The sequence below is a fragment of the Clytia hemisphaerica genome, unplaced genomic scaffold (genome assembly GCF_902728285.1).
Source record: "Clytia hemisphaerica strain Z4C2 unplaced genomic scaffold, Clytia hemisphaerica genome assembly, whole genome shotgun sequence".
Lineage (NCBI taxonomy): Eukaryota > Metazoa > Cnidaria > Hydrozoa > Leptothecata > Clytiidae > Clytia > Clytia hemisphaerica.
Genome location: NW_027103463.1, coordinates 55,508 through 72,977, shown reverse-complemented (window position 1 = coordinate 72,977; position 17,470 = coordinate 55,508). Strand labels below are relative to the sequence as shown.

The 17,470-nt window shown below is 38.0% G+C and overlaps 2 protein-coding genes across 2 annotated transcripts; both read right to left on the bottom strand.

Annotated features, from left to right (window-relative positions):
- Positions 1 to 137: 137 nt before the first annotated feature.
- On the bottom strand, positions 138 to 1,021 carry LOC136798265 (acyl-CoA-binding domain-containing protein 6-like). The gene has a single exon (XM_067054845.1). It carries the CDS (start codon positions 947 to 949, stop codon positions 224 to 226), a length of 726 nt encoding a protein of 241 aa, XP_066910946.1. The 5' UTR covers positions 950 to 1,021; the 3' UTR covers positions 138 to 223.
- A 101-nt stretch (positions 1,022 to 1,122) lies between these two features.
- On the bottom strand, positions 1,123 to 12,064 carry LOC136798282 (zinc finger protein Xfin-like). The gene is made up of 13 exons (XM_067054869.1): positions 10,157 to 12,064; positions 9,109 to 9,904; positions 7,926 to 8,711; positions 7,521 to 7,640; positions 6,364 to 6,561; positions 5,854 to 6,145; positions 5,785 to 5,809; positions 4,849 to 5,524; positions 4,375 to 4,575; positions 3,200 to 3,991; positions 2,467 to 2,604; positions 2,075 to 2,272; positions 1,123 to 1,778 (listed from the first exon to the last, which is right to left on the bottom strand). Exons 1-13 carry the CDS (start codon positions 12,023 to 12,025, stop codon positions 1,288 to 1,290), a joined length of 6,582 nt encoding a protein of 2,193 aa, XP_066910970.1. The 5' UTR covers positions 12,026 to 12,064; the 3' UTR covers positions 1,123 to 1,287.
- Positions 12,065 to 17,470: the final 5,406 nt, after the last annotated feature.

Here is a 17,470-nt window from a genome sequence, read left to right as displayed (position 1 = left end):
TGTTTCAAAAAGCAAAACGGAAATTAACGATCAAAAAATTCGTCATTTCAGCCCCCCCCCCAAAAAAAAAATGAAAGTGTGAAATATCACAAAGGGAGATCAGCCGCTAATATCCTGCCAGAAAAAAACTAAGAAAATAATAATATATAATTCTTTTTCCACCCACCCCCCGTTCAATTATAAAATTAGGTACAAAATACATTATTTCGCTTAACAGCATTTCTCAAGAAGGGTTGGCATTACTAAGCAAGTCTTTGATTTCATCGTCATCACACATATCAAAAGCACTCATTCCATCCATATCTAGCAATTTGACATTCACTCCATGTTTCAACAGCAACTTCACCACCTCCAAATGTCCACAAGATGAAGCGTAATGTAAAGCACTTTGTCCTTCATCATCCACCGCGTTAACGTCCAAAGAAGTTTGTGTCAATACGTACTCAATGACGTCACGATGTCCTCGATCCGCCGCCCAATGTAAAACATTCAACCCGTTCTCATCGACAGTATTCAAAGAACATTTATCGCGTCCTAAACATTTTTCCATCTCATCCAATCGGCCATCTTTGCACCAGTCTAGTATGGTTTTATCTCCATCTTTTTTTTCATCGCATTCATCACGTGCCATTGTGCTGACGGAAACTCCGAACCCACTTTTCCGCGCGCTCTCTTCCACATCTATGGTTTCATCCCATGTATTATCCAACTTTCTTACTAAAGCAATATATTTTTCTTTTGCTTCATCTTGACTTACATCACCAATCGCTTTCCAGCTTGTCCATTTCGCTTTACCGGTGAAATCCCAGAAAGCTGGTTTTGAAATGTTGCAAGGACCGTTCAAGGCTTGTTTGTACAACCCATACAAGTTCAACATGTTTTCTTCCGAAACATTTGTCAACGTTTTCGCATATTTGGATGCTTTCTCAAAAAGTGCCTCGTCCACCATCCTTCTTTTATGTATTTATTTTTCCATTTTTCTTTTTCTCACCCTGCAAAACAGAAGGGAGATGTGTAGTATTAAGACCTGATGAGAGTGAGTGTGATTTTTTTTCAATCAAAACTTTTAATAACCATGAGAATGAGCGGCCGAAACGAAATACAAAAGGACAATTCTTCTTTGTCAATATTTCCTATTCGAACAATAAATACTAAATATAAATTTGTGAACATTTAGAGGTTAGAGATTTTTACTATATATTACAACATCAAAACCAGTCACATGGCACTCCAATGGGTGATTGATAATAAAATACATCAAGCTAAACAAACACACAGAGCACGTGGTCAAACTTCTTCAATCTTTTCATCCTGCACAACTTCGACGATTGGCGCATCGGAGGAAGAGTTATTAAGGACCAGTTCAGCAACCACGGTCCCACTTTTAGCGATCTCGTTCAGTTGTGATTGGATGTCTGCACCACCGGCTGGCGCTTCTTCTAACAACTGCTTGACGACAGCGTTCATGGTGGCTTGTTGCTCAGCAACCGTCATGTTGCCATCCTCATCACCCATCAGTTCCACAAGCACATAGTTGCCAATGTCTGGAACGTCTTCCGTTGACAGCGTGGCGCGGAGTTGACCGGATTTCAACGGTTGCAATGAGGTGGCAGTAGCGGTGGGTGTGTGGTGATGTTGCGGGATGGCGGTCTGCTGGTGTTCGTGTATCTTGTGTAAAAGGAGTTCGGTTGTTGAAGGTTGTTGATTGTTTTCTTCTCTTTCCATTTCTTCTTCAGATGATGAAGACAATGAAAAATCTTCTTCCGATGGAAAGTAGCCTGTAATGTGAAAGTAATGCGTTACACAAAATTAAGACCAATTTTGTAGGGCACACTTTCTTTTTGAGATGAATAACAATAGAAAAGGATGCAGGTGTCAAGGGGGGGACTTATAGCTGACTCTCGCTAATCCGAACTTGATAGGTAAAAACTAATTTGTTCAAATTACTAATAGAAACATAAAAGCACTTTCTTCTCTACCATATTCGAAATTTCTTTCTAAAATGAAAAGATTCGAGTAATGGAACTTCGAATGAAAGTGATAAGTCCACTGAAGAGAAGTCTGAAAGTTATACCTGGGTTTTTGCGGTGTGATTGGAAATGATGCAACACTTCACGATGAGTGGTGAACAGTTGGCCACAAATACGACACGGAAATCGAGGCTTGGTGGTGGCCTTCTTCGGTCTTCGTTTGCCCATCTTCTCTTTCGTCCGCTCGATCTTCCCATTCACATGGTTCGTCACTTTGAACAGGCGTTGTGTCACATCTTTCTCTGTAAGAAGGAAGAAGCTTTCATATTTAGGTTGGTGTTTACTTAGCTGGATTATAAGGTTAATATTGAAAACATTCGACAGATTGTAAAACAGTTAACAATGTTAGCTGCTACAGTTAAAGAGCATATATTCTTGTGTAACAATATCGAATAAAATAAAAAGACATTTCGCGAAAGGTGGTAATAGGGCATACCATCAGGACTTGTGGGTTTATTCTTTACTGTACTTGTGATGTCGACTTGCACCAGTCTTGCAACATGTTTACGATTGGTGTGATCCATCAGATCTTTGTGTGAACTGAACACTCTTTGTGGACATAACGTGCAATAACCTAACAAAACAAGTCATAAGGAGGTCACTGTCTGAACACTCTTTGTGGACATAACGTGCAATAACCTAACAAAACAAGTCATAACGTGCAATAACCTAACAAAACAAGTCATAACGTGCAATAACCTAACAAAACAAGACATAACGTGCAATAACCTAACAAAACAAGTCATAACGTGCAATAACCTAACAAAACAAGTCATAACGTGCAATAACCTAACAAAACAAGTCATAAGGAGGTCACTTGTGTGAACTGAACACTCTTTGTGGACATAACGTGCAATAACCTAACAAAACAAGTCATAAGGAGGTCACTGTCTGAACACTCTTTGTGGACATAACGTGCAATAACCTAACAAAACAAGTCATAACGTGCAATAACCTAACAAAACAAGTCATAACGTGCAATAACCTAACAAAACAAGACATAACGTGCAATAACCTAACAAAACAAGTCATAACGTGCAATAACCTAACAAAACAAGTCATAACGTGCAATAACCTAACAAAACAAGTCATAAAGAGGTCACTGTATGTGTTAAGTAGTTTAAAGAGATGGAAATTAGGAAGAGAAGATTGAAAGAATAAACCCTTACATTTGACCACTCCATGTGTTCGTTTTTCATGCATTTTGAGTAACTTCTCCATCTTGAAAACCTTTTTGCACTTCTGACATTCATAATCTTTCTCCACACCATGATCTCTCAACATGTGTTCCTCTACACTCTTCTTTTTACGAAATGTCTGTTCGCACAATTCGCACGCAAACGGCCTCTCCGAACAGTCCACGCGTTCCAAATGTTTTTTTAGATTCCCTTTCCGATTGAAGACCGTTCCACAACGATCACACGCGTATTCGCCTTGTTTCCACGCGTGCTTTTCTTTCTTGTGCTCCAGAAGTTCGTCCTCTTCTTCAAACTCAGTGAAGCAGTCCACACATAAGAATGGCTTGTCCGCATCACTGTGGTGCGCATTCCAGTGAGAAACTAGGTCAGACAGCTTTGGATATGCATTGTCACACTTGCGACATTTCCGTTGTTTATTTTCGTGAATCTGTTGATGTTTCTTCAAATGTGGTAATTGCCGGAAACTCTTCGGGCAATGTTCACACTGAAACGGCTTTTCACTGGAATGCGTCAACACGTGACGCTTAAGCATTGATAGACAAATAGATCGGTAATCACAGAGGTGACATGCGTAAGGTCGTTCCCCAGTGTGTGTTCGTTTGTGGATTTGGAGCGAGTAAGCAGTAGTAAGCACTGAATCACATTCATTGCAGGCGAATTGACCACGCTTCCTCTTCCGCCCGTACATGATGGTGGAGACGTCGACGAGGGCGGTAGGTTCGGGCTGGTTCTTGTTGGCTGCTGCTTGCACTTGATCAAAAGCTAAGAGAGCGGAAAAACCAACTTTAACGGATTGAGACATTCTTCGACGATTTCTCCTTATACAGCATTTCAGATATTTACATTGAGGATGTTTTAAAACGAGAAGATTCATATAAAAAGGATTCCTTGAAATGTTTGGGCATCAGTTCGGGAAAACTGCATAGAATCGCACTTCCATTGGAAGCGTTGTATAGAACGAATCGTTGTAAACAACCAGCACACTCGTGTGGTAGCTTTGAGAAAAAACAGCAACGTTCCGAAGTTTTGCAACTTGCCGAACTGATATGAATGGGAAAACATTTAGCTGAGTATTCAGCTTGATAAAAAAAACCTAAATACGAATAATGATAAAATCATCAAATTTTACTTGGATACAAACTTACAGACAGAAATGGTATGAAAGTTTTGACAATGTTCCATAACTTGTTCAATGCTTTCATAAGTTTCATCACAATGAGTACATTTGAAGGTCTGCACTTGATTGTGAATTCTTTCGTGTGTCTTCAATAAGACAGCTGCAACGAACGTCTCACCACAAATCTGACATTTATGAGGCTTCTCACCAGGGTGTTGACGGCTGTGACCTGGAAAGGTTAGGTGATCACATAATATTTTATGTCAGATTTTATTGAAAGTGTAGACTAGAAGTGTTGAGGGATATAAAATGCTAAATTAGCTTGGAGCTCTCAAAATAATTAATTTGCTCAAAGGTTTGCTAAGTCGATGGTTTTGGCAAAGATCCATGTCTATTCGCACAAGTATTTCCAAACATTTATTCTAAAGATCGTGAAAAGGCCACTCTTTCGATAAACCACTCACAGAGAATGTGCTTGCACGTACGAATTTAAAATGGGCACCTTTAAGTGAAGTAGTTTGAGTGAATCCCGCACCACAAACATCACATTTGAAGGGTTTTTCACCAGTGTGTTTTAACATGTGTCTTCGCAAGTCTGTCGGGTGAGTGAATTTGGAGGTACAAACAGTGCAATGATGAGGTTTCTCTCCTGTGTGAATTCGCGTATGGATCATCAACGAGTACTTAGTGGCCAACACACGCGAACAGTAAGAACAAGGAAATCCATTCAGACGGTTTAATCCTTTCAGGATGCCCGATTGTAGAGGTTTCTCCAGGTTGGTTTGGAAGACCAATTTGACGGCGTCCTCTTCGCTTTCAATTTCTTCTTCCATACCGTGCTCCACGATGACATTCTCCTCCGCAATGCATTGTTGTTCCTCTTGCATTTCAGGATCATTCCCATGATGCTCTACTTCTTCATAGACGGTGGTCTCAGTGGTGGTGATGTCTTCATCTGGTGACACATTGGTGACGATTTGAGTGGTCAATTGGCCATTCTCCTTGTCATCAGCTTGTGAGGCGAACCGAACCACACCATTCTCCTGGATAACTATCTCGTGTGTGTTTTCACTGCTCGCTTCTTCCATTACATTCGATGATTCCACCGACTCGGCAACCATGGTTTGAAACAAGGCCTGCAGTTTGGCTTCCATTTCGTTGGTCGTCGCCATCTTCTTCTAAGAGTTTGTTTTTTATCTATTCTTTTTATTTTTACACTGAAAATAAATAAAACAGAACTAAAAGGGAAAGAATCTGGTCAGATTGCCACATGTTTCAGCAGTTGAATACGATTCAGAAAGCAGTGCAGATAGGGATACAGTGTCATTTCGAGACGTGTGCAACACAGAAAAGGAGAAAAACCAAATCAAAATATAATATCATCAACACAAGAATGCGTTACAAAGCAAGAAAATAAAAATAATCAAAGAAAATGTACGCAAAACGTAAAACATGAGGAAATCCTAAAAAAAATTCTAAAAAATGTAATAATCAGAAAAGAAGCTACGAAGATGAGTTTTCAGTGGATATGAGCTGTATGGTGGTTTCTTGGTTGTTTTGTGAATCGCAGATGGCGTGTAAGATTTGTTGTTCCAGTTGTTCAGTAGTGGCGATCACTTGCTCTTCCTCTTCAGTGGACGGTTGCAAGACCACATGGATCTCATTCTGCGCATGCTCCCCGTCATCACGCATGACCGACTCGTTGATCACGTGATCCGCATCCACCATTTCTTCTTCTTCAACTTCTTCTTCGACGTGTTGTTCTTCTAGTTTGACTGTCTCTAAATCACCGTAATGACCTGCAAACACATAATGAGGAGGATTTGTTACTGTCATGTGGAAATATTCCCAAGCTTCTTAAAACCTTCTTCAAACTATCAACAAATTGAATGAATTGGAAATGATGACAAAAGAGTATTCGCACATCTTCAAGAGAACAGTATTGTTCACAATCAATTTGAGAAACTCTTTCGACTATCTTTAGATTACCGTGAAAAAATATTGAAAGAAGAAATACCTGGATTTTTCCTGTGACTTTGAAAATGTTCCAATACTTCGTCTTCAGTAGCGAATCTTTTGTCACAAATTCTGCAGGGAAAGTAAAGTCTGTCCTTGTCTTTTTTCGACTTCTTGGGGAGGACGTTGGTTTTCAATCGCGACACTTTACCTTTCAGACAACTCGCTATGCTCGCTCGATGTGGCATTACATCTTTTTCTAAACGAAAAGGACGAAGGAAAATATCACATTGCGGTAATTTTACATCGAGTAGAAACGCATTTTAAGGTTTACAAACAAGTAGGTAGACTTGAGTACGATTACAAAGATGTGAAAAAGCATAGGATGCAAAAAGCATGAGAAGAAAATATTTGTGATGTATAACAGTTGGCATAGTCTCTGTTCATTTTCACTGGTTATGCTGTCAACGCAATGAAAAGATGTTCAGTGAACAAACTGAAACAAGCAACATGTTGAATGGACCTACCTGATGATGAGAGTTAGATAGCAATGCGAAAAGAAAAATGAAAAAAATCAGTCAGAAAATATAGCGTTTAACGAAAATACACAACACAATAAATTCATCATTGATTGTTGATAGGGGGGGGGAGGGAAGGGTTGCAGGGAAAAAATAAATAGGAAGTTCTGGTCGCAAAAATCAGTTTTATTGACAATTGAATCATGCTTGTTGGTGAGCATTGTTATCAATAATGTTTTCGTGTGAAAAACATAGAAATATAAGGAAAAAATCCAATGAAAATCTGCAAAAACGGCGATTTCAGGCATTTTCCGCAGGAAAAAAAATTTTCTCAAAAATCGGACTCGGCCATGTTTTGGGCATTGTTTATACACATCTTTGAGCAAAAAATCAGAAAAAACTAGTGATGAAATCTCGAGAAAATGCCGAAAAACCAGTTTTTCCGGCATATTTCCGCCATTTTCGGCCGGAAAAATTTTTTTTTCGAAAATCGGGCTCCGTCACATTTTGTGCATTGCCATTTTGCATCATTGTGCAAAAAATTAGAAAAAACAAATGAGCCGATCCCGAGAAAAGTTGGCAACAGACGAACGAACGAACGGACAAGAGTTAATTTAAAGGACTACCTTAGGTAGGTCCAAAAATGTTCTTTTTGAAGGAAGAAAGGAGTGCGTGCGGAAACTGAGAAATTGGTCCTTACCGGTGGAATCTTTGTCGCCTGGCATGTTGAACTTGCATAAAGGTGCAAAGTGTGTTCGCTTGTGGTCGAATAACGCTTTCTTGGATGAAAAGGACTTTTCCGGACAAAGCGGACATTTCACTGTAAGTATGAATAGACGCATAGAATGCAAAGGAAAAATAGCTAACAAATAGTTACAGGCTACCAACCGTCGAATGATTTGAGGAAGGAAATGGAAAGTTTTGTTAAGATTGCTTTCATAAGAGGGTTTTCAAACAGAGAGGACAATATCAACCCTAACAACGGTTTAATTCCATGGTAAAACTAGCCTTAGCTATGCAATAATTTATCATTCTTATTGACCCTGGACTACAGACTTGTCCAAGCTAGCCTACTGGATAATGTAATGAGAAGGGTCAAACTTACCACCATTAGGACCATGTATTTTCTTTTCATGATTTTTCAAAACGTATATCTGTGTGAATGATTTGTTGCATAGAGAACACTCGTACTTTTTCTTACAACCATGCACTTTCCATTGGTGTTCAGCTAGCTTGCTTTTCTTCATGAAATTCTCATCACATTTATCACATTGAAAAGAACCATTACAACTGTTCTCTAAATGTCGTTTTAAATTCCCTTTCCTGTTGAAGAGTATTCCACATTTGTGGCATTTGAAGTCTTCAAAGAGATGGGTGTCGGTGAAGTTGAGGTGTGTTTGTTTAATGTGTTCCTCCAACTCCTCTTCTGTTTCAAAGTCATCGAAACATCTGGTGCACACCTCCGGTCGTTCTGGGTTACCATGGTTTTCTGAGTAATGCTCCATCAGGGCGTTCATACCATTAAACTCTTCTTGGCATTTCGGACAACGGTTTTTCTTTCTATCGTGTAATAACATGTGTTTTTTCAAATGACTTTTTTGCCTAAATCCTTTTGAGCAAAGTTCACATTCGAAAGGTTTTTCTTCTGAATGACGCAACATGTGTCGTTTTAAAACTGACGGACACGTCGAGCGATAATCACAGATCTCACACCTGTATGGTTTTTCTCCCGTGTGCGTTCGCTTATGGATTTGCAACGCGTACACTGAGCTGAGCACTTTGCCACAGATATCACACGGACTTTTCCTTTTGGAGGGCTTTCGGCCGTACAATATGCTGGAAACGTCGACAACGGACGTGATGCCATCCTCCACTTCATTATTTGGATCTTCTGCGTGGAAAAGAAAGTAATTTAAACATTTCATTCAAACTCGTAAGAGATACTTACAGACTATTATACAAATTTATATATGAAGATGAACGTGAAAGCTTCAAAATGTCGTTCACATGACAAAAGTTTCTTGGTGAACTTAAATTTTTAACTTCCATTTCTTTTGTGAGACTTGTCTTTTTGTTGCATGGAAACATTGATTTTCCTATGTATGAAGAGTGTCTAATCTCCTTATCAAAGATAAAAGTTATGGTATAACTATTGATTTTATAAGGACTAATTTAAGACAAAACATCCTTCTAGTGAAGAAGTCTTTTTCTCCTCACATTTAGAGCATTCATATTAGGAAGCGACAAGACGCAAGGCAGCAAATATTGGACATTAATTAAAAGTTTACCATAAGAGATCATGTGATGAACTTGACAATGTTCCATTACCAACTCCACTGTGGAAAACATTTCATCACAATGTGTGCATTTGAAACGTTGTGTGGCACTGTGGAATCTCTTATGCGCTTTCAACAAAACTGCTGCAACAAAAGTCTCTCCACACTCCTCACATTTGTGAGGCTTTTCACCTGGATGAAGCTTGCTGTGACCTTTCAACGAACCACTCTGCGTGAACCTCGCATCGCAAACGTCACATTTGTAAGGTTTTTCGCCAGTATGAATGACCATATGTCTTCGTAAGTCACCGGGAGTTGTGAATCTCGAAGAACACAATGTGCATGCATGCGGACGTTCTCCTGTGTGGACCAATGTGTGAACTTGAAGTGAATATTTGGTGGCCAGTATACGTGGACAATGGGGACATTGAAATCCATTCAACCTGTTCAAACCAGCAATGAGTGATGCATGAAGCGGTTTATTAGGAGAGGGTTTGTACACCTTAATTTTGTTCGCTTCTTCATCTTCTTCTTCGACTTCTTCCATATCTTGAACTTCACCGACGATTTCACCAACTACTGTTTCACCCTCCATTGCTTCCTCACCCTCAATCACCAGATGTGGAGGACTGGCCACAACCTCACCATTCTCATCTGTCATGCTGTCTTGTGCAGCTGTTGTGATGCATTCAATTTCCTGAGCATCTGTTGTCATCATTTGAACTATTTCACGCTCGGCTTCTTCATGGTTCATCTGTGGTTCCGCAACTATTGTTTGTAATAACACCTGTAATTTCTCGTCCATTTTCTTTTTTTATCCACTGAAAAATAAACAAACATGAAATAAGGATTAACTTAGAGGCGCTTCAACCTTAAGAACGAGAGCATCATAATGACAAAGAGCAAAGAAAGTAAAAGTGAAGAATGAGTGGAATTGCCTAAGAAGGTCTAAGAAGGTCATCTAAAAACGACGGTAGCTTTTATTATTTGTGATGAAAGAAACATTAAAAAGTCATTGCTGATTATTTTAAAAACAATAAATACAATCTTCTAAATTTTAATCTGCCTCAGTATCAGTAATAGTTGGAGTTTGCTCTTTTTCATTAGGATCGAGGGCAGCGAATATTTGAGTTTCTTCCACCACAGATTCGTCTTGCTCATCACATTCAAGGCGATCATCCTCATCCTCTTCTTGTGTGGAGTCAGTGAAATTGATTTCAATTGAAGCTTCCACCTGTTCTTGCATGTCTTGGATGATTTTTTCTTCATCTGATTGCACCGGTGATTCATCTTCATCCATTGCACTCTCATTGTTTTCATTAACGTCCTCCTTTTTAGAATTCATATCTTCATTTTGGTGAAATTTCTTATGTCGTCTCATATCACATCTCCACGCAAACTTTTTATCACATAATTGACAGGAGTAGGGTTTCTCTCCTGTATGAACTCTTCTATGCTCCACAACTGACCTCTGACGAAAAAATTTTGCATCACATACATCACATGCAAAAGGTTTTTCACCATTATGGCGTAACATATGTTGCGTTAGGGAAGACATTACAGTAAAACCTGTACCACAAACCTCACAAGTTAAAGGTTTTTTCGCCTGATGGGTTAATTTGTGTGTTTTCAAATAAGTGTTTCTGGCAAACTTAGCATCGCATAAATCACAAGCAAAAGGTTTTTCACCAGTATGACTTCTCATGTGAATCACTAGGGAAGCTTTGGCTGTATAACAAGTTCCACAAATATCACATTTATGGCTTGCTTTCTCATGCACAGAAAGGACATGGCGTTTCAGGTCATGCTGTCTAGTAAATGTCTTTTTACAATCTTTACATTGGTTTGGATGGTTTTCATCAGGTGTGATGTGTGTTTTGGCGTGCATCCGCAGAGAAGATTTAGTTTTATACACTTTGTCACACTTGTCACATTTGTAAGGCATAGAACATTGATGGGCAATGATTTGATGATGGTTGAGGTATGCTTTGCGTGGAAATGCCTCTCCACAATCAGTGCATTTGTAAGGTTTCTCACCAGTATGACTTCGAAGGTGGTTTTTCAAGGATGAACCTGATGTGTAAGACATCTCGCACATTGTGCACTGATACAGTTTTACACCAGTGTGATTTTGCATGTGATATTTCAAATAGCTTCTGCGAATGAAACTGGCATCACACTCAGTACATTTAAAGGGCTTATCCCCCGTATGAATTCTTGCATGGATATTCAAAGAATATTTTGTTGTGTAGGTTGAATCACATGCATTACATTTGAAAAGTTTTGTGAATTTGGGCTCAGCTTCTTCACATATCATTTTCTCTATGGTTTCATCATCCTCACTTTTGATTTCTGCTTCTTCACTCAATTGGATACAAACAGGAACAGGCTCACCTTCAATCTCTACTGGATAAGTAGCATCTTCTTTGGAACCTTTATCTTTTAAGCTACTCAACATATTTTGTATGACAGAAAGGTCTTCGAATATGTAACTTTCAGTATTATTTTCTTTTCCATCGTCATTTTCATCATTATTTTGTCCATTTTCTCCATCTTTATCTTCAGCAGATTTTTCAACTTCACTTGGCTCTTCATTTTCTTGTAGCACGATGTTAATATTATTTGAGCTTTCTTCCAAACTTTCTATACAATCAGGTTTGACTTTAGCAACACTCTCTAATCCTTGAAGGACTACATTTTGCAAATATGTTGTAGTGTCCTCATCCCCTTCAGGTAAGGGGGCTACCAAACTTGTTGGTAACGCTATCTTTGTTTGCACTCCTTCATTTTCAATGATTGCCACTCGTGTTTGCTCAGGGTCAAGATCAGCTTGGTTGACTTTTTGAACGGTAAAAGTCAATCTATCACCAGTTGATTCAGATTCATTGAGCATAACAACCAATGCATAATCATGATCTGATTCAGACATTTTTTTAGTTTTCTAAATAGAAAAAGGGGAAGAATTAGAAAAGCCTTAAAAATATTTTAGAAAAATATTTTAGAAAAATATTTTAAAATAGTTCCTTGTTTATCTTGAAGTAATATCATATTAACCTTAAAGAGGCTTATCAATTTCAAAGCAGGTTCCTCTTGTCTTGTCTCTTCTGTCTTGTTACTGCAGTCTAGGTCTAGGTTAAATTCCTTTAAATATTTTCGTGCTAGCTTCTCTATTAACTAACCAATTTCCAACGAAGCTGTAAAATCTATTCAAAAACCTCAATTTCATCAGATTTCATAAGAAACATATCATCTTGTCTGTTGAAAAACCTACAAGAATGCTTCATGAGTGTCCCTCAAAAGCCATGAAAAGAACAAATATTAGGCCAACTCTTTGCAAAACCTTATTAAAATGAACAGAAAAGTTATACTTTTATTGATTTACCTGGCATATCAACAAAAAAATCTAATGAGAAAATCTTGATGAATTCCAAGAAACTTTTTTTTTCGAGATATTTTTGGATCAGGGAACCAAAAGTCACCAAAGGATGCAAAGTTTTGAGTATCACCATGAAAGATCTTTTTCTGTTAAGAAAATTTAACAACAATACAAAAAAACTGATGAGGCACATTTCTGGTTCTACAGACTGGTCAACATTTGTTCTCAGGAAACTGATTTTGTTTTGACACATTGATAGCAGTACCAATACCCATGTACAAAAAATCAGGGAAAACTAATGAGAAAATCATGAAAAACCACTTTGTCAAGGACATTTCCATATATGGTGTTTTTTTTAATCAGGCTTCATCACATTATGGGTATCATTGCCACTTTGCATTGCAAAAATCCCAAGTCAATTATATAAAAATTGGAAGCTTGAAACAAAACAACTCTTATTATAAACTACCAGTTTGACTCTTAAAAAATCTAATACGTCAAAAAAACTGTTAACCATTCCATGGACAAAAGTTTCATAAATCGTCAAAAAAAGATTTTTTTCCAACCGACCAACCCACCTCTAAAATCTACTAACATTTTTTAAGTCCAGCCTGATTGCTAAATTGCAGCAGACAGATAATCAACCAACCAAAATTGGTTATTTACTTCAGAGATACTTTGCGCTTTGATTTTTTAGGCCATGATTACACAGTGCAGTAGGGTACACAGTTGTATTTTTGATCCCAAAACTCAGTATTTAACTTCCACTGATGCAAGTTACCCGACTTCACGTTAGAATACTCAGGAATACTAAGAAGTTGTACCGTGAGTGATACTAAATCCGACAGCCCTGCCTGAATCCGATGGGGTCTTTCAAAGATACAAACTAAAATAACAAACCTTTGGCTGTGACACAACAAAGAAAAGATACCAAAGTGTCAACTAAACTGAGAAATTTGATACACTGAACCAATTGAACCAAATAAACAAAACAGAATTTTTTATTACAAAATTGTCCGAATTGTTAACGTTAACACAAACAACGGATTCAGAATGCGGAATAGAGGTAATTATTTTTACAACTCACACGTTTTTGATCACACTAGTTGATGCCATCTTGACATTATATAGTCATATTGTGAGATGTTTTGTTTTGAGAGTTCTTGCAATAGTTTATTGTTCAACTTGGAGAGAGAATGTTTGTAAACATAGAATTTTTTTTCATAACAGTTATTTGGGGGGTCGAGTTTAGGGAGGGCTGTCAGATTTAGGACCACTCACGGTAGTATACTAAGAGATTGACAGAGATTGATGTCTTAGAATGCTAAGAGAGTCCTGGAGAGTCGACAATTTTCTCAGTTCTGTAGCGATGAAGACTTTGTTGGAGTTAATTTAAAAGTCTTTTTATTTAATCTAGAATTACCTCTAACCAATCGCACAGGTGTCCTTTTTGCAAATGCTGGGCTGAAGATATTTAGGATAGAATAGAAATATTTCAATCAACGGGTAGACCAAAAGCGGAGCGGGGGAGTAGTTTGTTCCAGTCCCATTCTTTACCATTTACGACCCTGGACACCGCCGTACATTGAACGGTGTTGTCCAGTAGGTGGTTTTTTAATGTACGGTGGGATTTTAGGTTAGAATGCCAAAACACCATACATTTTCCCACCGTACATAAATTGTCCCACCAGACGATGTACGGTGGCATTTTTCTATGCTTCAAGGCAGCCAAGCGGACCGCTTTCAGATTGCTCGTAAAATTGCATGTCCCTGGTCAACTGCAGTCTTTAAAAAATCCATCTCTGTTTCAGAAAACAATCTAGTAAGTCTGATCACGTCTAATCTTTTTTTGAGTGGTTTGTTTTCTCAGATCTTTCTAGTTTCAAAATTGAAAGCAGTGTGTTCATTCTTATACTATTGTATTCAATTCTAAAACCAAACAACTTCTTAGATTCATTTACCAAAACAAATATGTCCAGGGGATGTCAATCGAACATTCGATTGCCAATTGAACCAATCGAATTAATCGAATTTACTCGAATCCAATCGAATGATTGATTTTCGATTAGCCGAATTGATCGAACACCAATCGAATTCTAATTGAAACCGAAAAACATGTGAGATTCGATTGGTTTTGATTGAGTTCGACGAGCTTCGATTAATGTTCGATCAACTTCGATTAACGTTCGATCAACTTCGATTTACGTTCGATCAACTTTGATTGACGTTCGATCAACTTCGATTGACGTTCGATCAACTTCGATTAACGTTCTATCAACTTCGATTAACGTTCTATCAACTTCGATTAATGTTCGATCATCTTCGAATTTACTTTAAAAAGTTTAATTTGGAAAATTTTTTGTAACACCACCATGAAATTCCCTTCCGTCAAAAGAAGTTAGCGGAAGAATGTTTGCTTAATTCCTGTTGAGGCGCTTATCACATGGGAGCGTAAAAGCCCTCTGGGGGGTTTGCGATTTCCGAAATATTTTTTATATATTTTTTATATTTTTATTTATATTTTGTTTTTGCCAAAGTTTTAAAAATCCCCGCCACTCCAATACCGATTTTTGGGATATTTTTCCTCGTTTGACTAATGTTTCATTTTTGATTTATCATGTATGTATTGAATTCCGAAAAAGGGGGATTAAAAACTTATGATACCAATAGTTGGAAGCAAAAGTTCATGGATTTCCGATACCGAAAAAATATCAGAATTCTAAAATATCCTACCGAAAAATTTTCCCCGATTTCCGAAATTCCAAAGAAAACAAGGTCGAATTACGCAATTCCGAAATACTGTTCGTATCCTATTTCAGCGCTAATTTCGAACTTAAGATTTTATTTATATTTCTGGAGTGTCTTTAATTATTACTACTGAGATAGTTCTGTGGGGTTGGTTCCCACGTAATACGCGAGCCGTACTCGATCAATCCGGCGGTTATTGGATGGCCGGGCTTATTGGGGGAGGCGCTTATTTCGAAACTTGAGCATAGTGTCCTAGTAGGTTGGTTCCCCTCTAGAAAATGGAAAAAATCCCTCTCCCCCCTTTTAAATTTGCCCCCTGAGATTTGAATAAAAAAATCCCCCCCCCTATAAATTTTTTTTTCAATTTTTGCTCTTGATGCTTCTATTCACGTTATCTCTGTTATATATACAATGAAAAATTGAAAAAAAGTCTAGATTTTTGAAAACCATTTTGCCCCCCCCTTCTCCTATTTTCTAAAAAAAAAATGGAGACACTATGTTGAGATTACGGTGCAGCTCTTATATAGACCTTTTTTCAAAGAGGACGTCCTGTTGAATAATTATGTAATCCAGCCATAAAAACAATGATAGAGCCATGCATAATTACTGTATCGTGCATATTGACATTGTAATAATTATGCCTGGTTTTATCATTGTTTTTCTGCTGGACTACATAATTATTCAACATGGTGGCCTCTTTGAAAAAAGGTCTATTAAGGGAGGCGCTTAAAACAGGGTGGCAGTATTAGAGTAAATACGGAACCACGAAAATCGAAATTACAAAAAAACCGGAACAAAATTTGATCGAATGCCAATCGAACATAAATGGAATCAATCAAATGCCAATCGAATGCCAATCGAACATAAATCGAATACCAATCAAACATAAATCGAATGAATCGAATGCCAATTGAACATAAATCGAACATTAATCAAACTAATTGAATCAATCGAAAAGTATATGCAATCGAAGCTAATCGAAACTAATCGAAACTAATCGAACACCAATCGAATCCAATCAAAAAAAAGATGTGAAGTTCGATTGGCGTTTGATCGATTCGCCTAATCGAAAATCAATAATTTGATTGGCTTCGATTAAGTTCGATTGATTCCGTTATCGAATTTTTCGATTGACATCCCCACTGGGATATGTACAGAATATAAAAAAAAACTGATCTATGGACGAAGAGAACCAGGTATGTAGTAGCTACACCGGGCGAGTACGGTGGGAATAAATCTTTGAGGAATAGTTCCCACCGTACATTGACATTGTACGGTGTAGCCGTTGTACCTTGTACGGTGGTCAAAATACGTTGCCCACCGGACAACACAATGAAATGAATTGAATGTTAAAAAGATGTTACAATGATGGTATGTCTTAGTATACAAAGATTACATCAAGGTCTTAGTATGGTACAATTAAACGTGACTGAAGGTGCAGTAAATTTTAGTAAGTCAAAACATGAATACGACCCTCGACATGGCCCGAGAATTCTCGGGCCAAAACTTTTATTGGAATTCGCGTAAAGCCCGAGTATGGCCCGAGCTGGCCCGAGAATTCGGGCCACACGCGGGCTACGCACGGGCCACACTCGGGCCAATTTTTGAAAACATGATTTAAACAGGCGTGTAATTTCAGGACTGAATTTTTTTAACATTTTCTTTGAGAAAAACTTGGTTTCTCTTAATTATATTAAATATATGAATGTTGTAAATTCATATAAATATTAAATGTCTTATTTGGTATGAAAACATAGTTATAAATATACTTAGGGTGGAAATGTTTGCTAGTAAACTGGTCCTGGTTTTAAACTGAAGCGTGTCCACGGGCGGGAAGCTCGTAAAGTTTTTTTGAGCGATATAAACAAAACAGACAAATCTTATTTTGTACTATTTTGTTTGACTGGACATGCTGAATCAATTTAACATTTAACATGGCCCGAACATGGCCCGAATGACTCGGGTCATGTTCGGGCCAAAAGAATTGATAGGGTCTCTCGGCCCGAACATAGCCCGAAGAGGCCCGAGAATTCTCGGGCCATGTCGAGGGTCGTACAGGAGCTAGCTTTCTCCAAAAACATGAATTATTGTTTATGAAATTATTTAAGGGTATATGCAGCAATATTCAACAGAATTTTATCCAATACTATTAAACCCCAAGCAAGAGCACAAAGACAAGTACATTGTGCTTAAAGAAAATTTCAGGATTTTAGATTTCAGAGCTCCAATGCAAGTGCAAGCAAGGTCAAC